Source organism: Thalia democratica, chromosome 5 (genome assembly GCF_965202585.1).
Source record: "Thalia democratica chromosome 5, ktThaDemo2.hap1.1, whole genome shotgun sequence".
Taxonomy (NCBI): domain Eukaryota; kingdom Metazoa; phylum Chordata; class Thaliacea; order Salpida; family Salpidae; genus Thalia; species Thalia democratica.
In genome coordinates, this window is record NC_139169.1 from 56,218,718 (window position 1) to 56,228,621 (window position 9,904).

General features: G+C 26.8%; 1 protein-coding gene across 1 annotated transcript; it reads left to right on the forward strand.

The window, feature by feature from the left end:
• The first annotated feature begins 2,545 nt into the window (after window positions 1–2,545).
• Window positions 2,546–9,498, forward strand: LOC145836970 (sodium-dependent neutral amino acid transporter B(0)AT2-like). The gene is made up of 14 exons (XM_082944738.1): window positions 2,546–2,653; window positions 3,331–3,456; window positions 3,675–3,887; window positions 4,155–4,293; window positions 4,485–4,660; window positions 5,512–5,622; window positions 6,529–6,770; window positions 6,894–7,026; window positions 7,090–7,149; window positions 7,496–7,691; window positions 7,825–7,984; window positions 8,164–8,330; window positions 8,454–8,564; window positions 8,680–9,498. Exons 1-14 carry the CDS (start codon window positions 2,591–2,593, stop codon window positions 8,760–8,762), a joined length of 1,980 nt encoding a protein of 659 aa, XP_082800864.1. The 5' UTR covers window positions 2,546–2,590; the 3' UTR covers window positions 8,763–9,498.
• Window positions 9,499–9,904: the final 406 nt, after the last annotated feature.

The following is a 9,904-nucleotide window of genomic DNA, read 5'->3' on the forward strand; positions in this document are numbered from 1 at the left end:
TCAACTTTTTAAAACTTTTAATAAGAAGACAGCTGTTTTTAATTAAGTAGCCTTTACAATTAAATATTCAGATTATTTTAAGCAAGTGAAACCTTATACTAAACAATAAACTCGTATTTGTAGTTTTAGAAACATTTTAGTTAATAGTGCTGGACTAAAATTTGAGATAAATATCTAGTTAACGAAAAAATACATTTTTTACATATGTTTCACAGTTTGAGTTTTTTGATTAAATTTGATCATCAGTAATACTTTTGTTTATAGAAAGTAAATAAATTAATTTTTTGATAAAAACATGTTATATAATGAACAATTTAAAACAAAAAAATATAAATTGTTAATCATATGTAAAAAAATATGTCAATTTATAAAACTATATGTATACTTGTATATTTATTTATAATACAAAAAACAACTAACTTTCGTATCGTTTACTAAGTTTCAACTTTTAACGAGTTTCGTCAGAACAATTACTTGCATATTTATTTATATTTAGAGTTTGGTGAAACATAAAAAAGTTCTAAAAAAGTCAGCTTTGAGCTGTAATGGAATTAGTTGTTTTATAAGTTTTAAATCTAAGCGAAACTATAGAAAACTTAATAACTTTTTAAAAGTATTTATATTGTAAAAAACGGCAGTAATTGTATTATTCTTAACTAAAAATGGACTAAATGCACAATTAATTAATAACTTCAATATAAAATGTTTTTGTTTGTGGTACAGCTATATTTAGACTAGAAAAACTTACAACACCATGTATATTACGTAATTTAGTAAAATAATAGATTAATACGAAAGAACAATGATCTATTTTTACGCGCAAAAACATTTTCTAGATGCGAATTTTTATGAATTGAACTTTAAAGCTAGATTTGATAGAAACAGTTATTTTTTTCCAGATAAGGAAGGAAGCGCTTTTAAGTAGTTTCTCCCTAACATATATATGTAGTCATGCTCCTTTAGGCTTTAAGTAAGAAGTATTAAAGTTTCAACTATTTTTTTTTTTTTTTTTGGTATGTTGGTACATTCAAGTTATTTTTGATGTAAAATATTTGTCTATAAATCTATGAATGTTTGTATAGATTTTAGATATACCGTATATTCTAAAATATAAATTAAATTAAGTTTTTTTAATATTTTTATTTGTCTACGTAGTAAATAAAAACAGTTAGATAAAAGTAGTCTTACAGGTTTAGTTAATTATAAGTTACTTTATAATATATAATAGCAAAAAAATAATTTTATTGTGAGATTAAGGAATTATGCTTCATCAAAATCAGATTTACAGCCAATAAAAAATCATTAGGTTATTTCCTCGCTTAATGTTTTAGACTTCTTGTAATAAAAGAAAGCAAAAATCTTAGCTCAACATGAATTCACTTATAAAAGAATAAAACCAGTGAAATAAATTCATCCAATGTTAAACGAATAGTCTTTGATATTTAAGGAGAGAGTCAGAAAGAGAAATAATTTATAAGTGTAGTATTGGGTGACACTACGATCATGAGACTTCAGCTCATTGTTTTTAAACAAAACGATAGAGTAGTGAACAAAAAGCGTAGTAGCTTAGTGAAGGAGAAAAAATGAACGGTTGTATCTGAAAAAGAAAAAAAGAAGCTGTAGTACTAAAGGCTTGGAAAAATTAACGCACCAAAACTGAAATGTCAAATTGTATAGAGAAGTTTACTTATGAAGTAGAATTAGTGATTTTTATTTTACGGTTAAATTCTTTTTTTACAAATATAGTTCGTCAATTTTAACCTACAAATTTATAATAAGAAGAAACAAGTTAAATATATAATTATTCCATTAAGTTTTGTTTTGTTATGAAGACCTAAAAAAAGGTGATGAATTTTGTAACATATAATTTAGAAAATTCTTTTTAACAGCTTTTTTAAAGAGTAGATATATCCTAAAAAAGTTTTTATTTTTGAACTACTCTGGAACTTATAAAACTTTAAGTAATAACTTTAAACTAAAAAGACTAATTGATTTTATAATTAACACTTGAAATAAGTTTGTCTATTCAATGCTGCTCGGAATAAACTAACAGCTGTTAGGTTTGAAAAAAAGCTTTTTATTATAACTTAAGTAAAGGATTAGAATAAATTTCTACATAAGCGAATGTCAGTAAAAATTGTAAAAGAAAAAATTGGTCTGAACCAAGAGATTTATTATGTATTTCTTTATTTTTTTCTGTTTGTAAAATAATCATTAAATAAAATAAGGAGTCTAATAAAAAAATTATCAATCTTATAACAAATTGTTACATAAATAAATAGTAATTGCTAAAAACATTTTCAAAATGTTCTATTGTAAGAACTAGTTTAATGTTGTCTGTAATTATTAGCCTTTTTAAAACTGTATTACTGTAAATTTTATTCATTTATTTGATAAATTTACTATACTTTTAATATAAGGGTTTACAAGACTAATTATTTTATTTATAAATAGATATTGAAAAAAAAACTTTTTTTAAATACAATCAAATCATTAAACTCCAATATCAAAAAAATATTAGACTAAAACAAATGAAAAAAATTGCAGTTATTACTTTTAAGACACTTATATTTTAAATAAATTTACAAAAATGCACGAAGAAGCTGAAATGGCGGGCGACTCAGCGATGACTCTCATACGCATGGAGGGAGCTGTAAGTTTGTTTGCTAACTGTGACTGAATTTATTTTTAATTTTTTGAGTGATGATGTTTAGCGCAGTGACTTAACTTTGTAAACAATTTTTAAATGTTTGTTATTAAAAAGTTTTTTTTTCTTACTTTTTCAACGAAGCATTTCCATCCACATTCTTTTTCTAATACTCTTTTTTAAATATAGCTACTTTTAAACAAATGAATTTCTCTGAAAATTAGTTAGAATATAAAAAACTGACCATTAAGAACAAGCTTGGGTAGTTGATATTTGCATTGTAATAATCTTCAGAAATGAATAAGCAAAAACGATCACAAAGCGTTAGCTAGGCAATACTTAGTATGTGTGAAAGTCATCATAACAACTTAAAGTATTTCTCACATAAAAGAAATTTAAACTTTTCACAATTACTGGTACTCTGACTTTTTTGTGTCATTGTGCCGCCACGTTGAATCTAAAGTGTAAATAAAAAAGCGGCAAGCGCTTTCAAAGTTCACAGCGAATTTGTTTGCACACAAACTGTTACTAGTTTTCAAATAATTTTTTCCCTTTTACGTTAATTTCATTCAGCCAAAAATTATGTTTGTCGCAACAATAGAGAGCGTAAAATGTTTATACAATTACCCGTGAAAAGTTTGAACTGAAAATATTTTTGTTGAAACTTTTTTCCTACTGCGCAGATTGACGTAGTACCAGGAGATGAAAGCGGTGGTTCTGCGTCGTCATCTGCAGAAACAATTCAAGACGACAAAAGGGGCGGATGGGACAACAAGGTTCAGTACATTCTCGCACAAATCGGCTTTGCTGTTAGTTTATTTTTTATATAAATTGTTCTAAAAGTTTGAATTCATACCAAAGGTTTATGTTTAGGTATGAACTTAGCACTGTAAATATGATTGATAGAATATGACACTTGATTATTATAATACTGCAACTCTAGATATTGAAAACTTTTACGAAATAAAGAACTTTATGTTTTTTTTTTCTTTATACACCTTTAATCAACTAAATAAATGATTTGAAGGTTGGCTTGGGAAACGTTTGGCGATTTCCTTATCTTTGTCAAAAGAACGGCGGAGGAGCTTTTTTAATCCCCTACTTTATTATGCTAATTATAGAGGGAATTCCTCTTTTTTATTTGGAAATCGCTATAGGACAACGGAAACGCAGAGGTAGCGTCGGAGTTTGGAACCTCATTCACCCGTATCTCGGAGGTGTTGGTATTGCCAGTATGGTGGTAAGTTTAATCATGAAGTTTTGAATTGCTAAAAAAATCTTAAGTTACCTTTAATTTAAGAAACTAATGCGATTTTTATTATTCACAGACATAGTATACACTTTATTCATATATTAAAAAAAGACGAAAGTAATGGTATCTTTTTACATCGAAAAACACTTTTTTGCGTTACCAGATAGATATAAACAATTAAATAAGATAAACATTTAACTAAAAACAAAACACCTTTCTGTTTGTTTTGTAAAATCTAAATAACCATTTAAACAGGTTTGTTGTCTTATTGCCATATACTACAACATGATCATTGCGTGGGCTTTCTTCTACTTCTACAACTCGTTTACAACCAAACTTCCTTGGGCTGAATGTCCTGATACTGTACCGATCATCAACGGCACGGGTCTAACTGGTAAGTAATATGTATTTTTATATAAAATTTAAATGCTTAATTTTGTTTTACAATATCTTTTGATAAACCTTTTAAAAAAATAAGAACAGCCTTTAAACCATAAAGAAAATACACAGAGCTTGATAAAAAAGTAAAGTAAAGCAACAATAAAAAAACCTAATAAAAATGTATCTAAAATTTAAACAATACAGAATGTAAGCTCGTCGGTTCGACCTCATACTTTTGGTACAAAACGACACTAGACGTAGTACCAAGTATAGATGCAGCTGGGGGAAACGAAATTGTATGGCCAATGGTTGTATCTCTTCTAATTGCTTGGATTGTTATTTTTTTCGGGACTTTCAAAGGCATTCAATCCAGTGGAAAGGTTTTTTTTTGTTTACTAACCAAAGCTTAACAGTCATAACTCTAAAATTTTGGAAACATAATATTTTGTCATATATATAATTAACACGTACGTTTTTCTTCATCAGTAATTTTAAATGCATAAAAAATAATTTAAAAGTTTTAAGTAAAATAAAGCTTTTAATCAATCTTAATTTTTTATTAAAGTACTATATGAAACTATCATGTTTGAAGTAATTTTTAGTTTACGAAATTTTATTAAAGTATGTGTTATTACAATACATATAATTGTGATTACACAACTGGATATGTTATAGTTTGTCTTACAAAACAAATGTAGGTGCTTTAATTGGAAAATTAGTCAATATACTGATTTTGAAAGCCCTTCAAATTCCGTTTTGTCCAATTCAATAACCAACATGCTGTGATAAATAAACTAACATCACATGAAACAAAAGCTTATATGAATAAGTAAAAAAACAATGTAAAGTAGCAATTGAGTATAGTTTCCTGTATAATGTGTTAAGTACTGTCATGTTCAAACATCTAAAGTACTATTTAAAATTCATTAAAACAGTTGTGATTTATAAACTATTGAACGAAATTTTAAATAAAAAAATCTAATTTAATGAATTGTGCAGCAAAGCTTAATGGTCCTTATCTTTTCCTCTTATCTAAATTGTAACTGTCTGGCTTCAAGTAGCTGAAAATATTTAGTTAAATATTATTTAAACTTGTAAATAGTTAATAAACAGTTTACTGTATGTATAGCTGAATAGTCTGTTGAAATTTTAAAAACCCTCTTGAGTGTTTGCTTTTAAAAGGCAAACTTTGAAAATAATTAAATAAAGCTAATTTTAATATTGCTTGCAGATGGTTTACTTCGCGTCAACTTTTCCATACATTGTTCTCATTATTTTCTTCTTCCGAGGAATAACTTTAGACGGAGCTGTAGACGGACTTGCTCACATGTTTACTCCTAGAGTTAGTTTACTATTCCAAGATAACTTTCATTAGGTCCAACATATATAAACATATATATATATATATATATATATATATATAAAAGTTTATTACAAGATGTAAAAACTTGCAGAAGTCAAGTTTCGTGCCTACGCACTCCTCAACTGCAAAATAAAATGTTTACGTCGTGTAACAATTTTTTTTATTTTAAAAGCCCTCAAGGTAGGCTCTGTGTTGAAAAATTTAATTTATTAACTTAATCAACTTATATATGTAGACAAGTATATATATATATATATATATATATATATATATATATACTTTGTATTAAAATACTATGTATTTTAAATACTATGTATTTTGAATTTAACTGGCTGATGATCAAAGCTTTATGAAAAATTAAAGCTTTGTGAAACATATGTTCCAGAATTTTTAAAATCGCCATTTGAATAAATTATTTAAAAGCCCTTCAAGTGGGCTCAGTTGAAAGTGTTTACGTTTAAACATTAACCTTATTTTATATATATATATATATATATATATATATATAGTATAAATAGCTACCGATTAAATTTAAACTTATAAAATATTGCTCACTCAAATTAAAATATCATCTATTACAAATTTTTCAGTGATATATCACTATTAATTATAATGTTAAATAGGAATTTGAAAATTTCACCCAGTATAAAACTCACTACAAAGTTTTTAACTGACTAAAATAGAAATTTCTAATTTTTTTTTATATTAACAGAATTTTAATTTTTAGTATATAACTCATCAAACTAATAAATATTTTATAATGCCATATTCTTTCTTTTAAATAACTTCGTAACAAACTTCAAAACTTCAAAAAATAGTTTAAAAGTTACTAATTAGCTTATATCACTCGGAGAAAACATACGATAACACCTGAAAACAAAACAGATTGAAAAGCTATGGGAAGCCAGCACGTGGAAAGATGCGGCAACGCAGATTTTCTTTTCACTCGGACTCGGGTTCGGAGGAGTGATCGCTTATTCTTCTTACAACGACGTCAAGAACAACTGCCGAAAAGATGCGCTCTTTGTATCCGTAGTCAACTGTGCGACCTCCGTGTTTGCTTGTGTCGTAATTTTCAGTATACTGGGTTTTAAGGCACACCACAACTCTACAGCTTGTATCGAACGGTTAGTAATATTTATAACTGTATTCAAAGAATTTATGTGTTTAAAATTAAGTTACGTGTAGAAGTTTTTTCATGACTTTTAGATTTCTTTTAAAACTACTAATTAGTTATTTTTATACTTCAGAGACCTTCCTAAACTTGAACAAATCATAAAAGACTCTCCTTTTAGTTCAGATTTTCAAAATGTTACAAAAGACAACTATGTCGAGTCTTGGGAAAAATATAATACAACAATTTTTGAAAGCGGTAATGATGAAGTAAGTTTAGAATTTTTTCCAAAGTGTAGTTTAACTAACTTATGAGTCTTTTTATTAAAACAGGCTATACAGTCATGGAATAATACTCTCACTAGTTGTTCAATCAAACTTGAGCTTGAAGATGTTAGTTTATTGTAGCTAAATATAAAGTTTAATTTCGAAATTCTAAAGTATTTGTTATATAAAAAGTCTTTTAAACACTGTCCTTACTAATTAACTTCTGAAAAAAAATAAGTTTTTTAATGTAGAAAAGCTGTAGGATTTGAAAAGAAACATTTTCAAAAATCATTTGAAGTCTAATACACGTTTTGAACTTTGGTAGGAACTGAGCTAGCATCTAATTGTTACTAAATAACTATTTATAAACTTATATAACCATTGAAAATACTAATTGCTACTTTAAAACATTTTAGTGTTTTAAGTTTGGTTATATTACTTCATTAATTTCAAAACGCGTTTACAAAAACAGGCCGTGCAAGGATCGGGTCTAGCGTTCATTGCTTTCACGGAAGCTATGATCCACATGCCAGCAGGTCCTATTTTTTCAATATTGTTCTTTGCAATGCTCATCAACTTGGGATTGGGTTCCATGTTCGGAACTATGGAGGGAATTATAACTCCGCTCAGAGATCTCGGGCTCACCATAAGAAAAGAAATTGTAGTTGGTAAGTACATAAGATTTGAGTTTTCGGAGAGTATGTAGACTAAAATTTCACAAATGTCTAATTTAACACTCTTTATACTAATTTTTAATTTGTTTTATGAATAAAACTTTGATTGCTCAAAAAAAATTAACAGCGTTTTTGTGCACCGCATCTTTCGGAGTTGGCCTTCTGTTCACTCAAAGGTCCGGCAAGTACTATCTTGAAATTTTTGACGGCTACGCAGGAACTGTCCCGCTTCTCCTGATTGCCTTCTTTGAAACTGTTGCCGTTGTTTGGATATACGGATTTGACAAGTAACTTTTAGTTTTGTTTATATGATCACAGTTGGTAGTTTGTTATATGATGTTTTTTAGTGCTTAGAAACAAATGCAAACTCTTCCTAAAATATTAATAACTCGTTACTTTCGCAAAAATTATAAAAATTTCAATACATCTTGTTTGTTTTTTAACAAACGGTTACATTCTCGTTTAGATTTTCTGAAGATCTTTCATACATGATTGGAGATGACGGTCCGGGCAAGTATTGGGAGTACACATGGAAGTATATTTCACCTGTCTGCATGATCACGCTCTTTTTTGTTTCAATTTACGATGTACTTAAAAAGGCACCTCAATACGAAGTTTACAAACCGACAGATAGTTAGTGAATAGTTAAAAATCTTAGTATGTCTATTATTTTAAGGTTTTTTAACAATATTTGGCAGAGTTTTCTGAAATTTTAAAGTATATACGATCTTAATTTATTAGATTTTTTTCTTGTAGAGGGCATAAATCACGAAATAAACTACCCTACCTGGTCAGTCTTTCTGATCGTAGCTTTGATCAGTCTTAGTATTATGTGGATTCCTATAATTTCACTTCTTCGAAAATTTAGTAAGTAGTTGTTTATTTTATGTTATAAGTATATATAGCTGATTTAGATAATTTATTGAAAAAATAATAATTTAACCTCTTGTTTTGTAAAAAAACAATGACATATACTTTGCAGAAATTACAAGTTACGTTCCAGTGCAAGCACAACCAAAACAATCTAATCAGAAAGTTGAAAACGAGTACTTGTCTAATTTGTAGCTTAAAAGCATCAAATAGTTCGAAGTACTTCCAATAACTTAATTACACGATACAAGAATTGTTTTTCTAGTACATTTTAACAATTCTAGATTTAAAAATGCATATACATGTTGTTATTTGTAGTTCTTGTATAATTTAGTAATTTATTAATCCTTTAGATATCTAGCTTTAAATTATTTATATAAAAAAAGTTAAACTAAAGGTTTGTCTTTTTACTTAACTTATACTGAATAAAGTTTCCTTTAAGTTTTTTTTGCTGCTCTAAAATATTTCTACACCTGGTAAAAAATATTTTGCTTAAGTTGCTTTTAAAAGGTATTTTTATTCAGTCTACAACTTTTTAAAATATTTTGTTTATAACTTATTTAAAACGTGTTTTTTGAGAAACTAAGCTAGTAATTTTGAAAGTTTTTCTTAAATCCCGTTTTAAATGCTTTATTTATTTGTGCCTTTTTTTAGTATCACAAAGAATTTTCTGAAAATTGAAAATTGCTTTAATGTATATTTTACTTTTAACATCCAGTTGTAATTGTTTTACTTAAAACTATCTAACTTTATTTTCTATTTGTTCTATCTTGTAGTTCTTTGTAGTATTAATTAGATTTAATTTTTTTATAATTTAAACATTTTTTTTTCGCTTTCTAGGAATCTATTTCTTAATATTTTGTTTAAATTTTTAAGCCGTTTAGTCTAAACGTTCTACAATAACAAATACAAATAAAACGTGTACGTACAATAGAGTTTTTTTGTACCGAAGACAAGACTTAATTAGAATATAGTTAAAGTTTTTTTAATATTCTTTATATTTTTCACGAGTTAGAATATTTTACAACACCTATAATTTATTAGGCTATGCATAAAATGTATTTGATTATTCAGCAGTTTATTTCTATACAATAAATAAGCTACTTTATAACTTACGGAACAAAAATATAAACTATTGTTATGACCAAAATCAAAGGGTTTTTTAATTTTTATTTAGAAGTATCAAAATAAGTATAATAAATTGTTATAAGACTAAAAAGAATCTCAATTAATAAAAAACAAACAAAGTTAAAGAACAAAAAAAAACTTATAATAAAAAAACTAAATAGAACTCATCATAAGTTAGCAATAGTCTAAAGTTTACTAGACTGTAAATG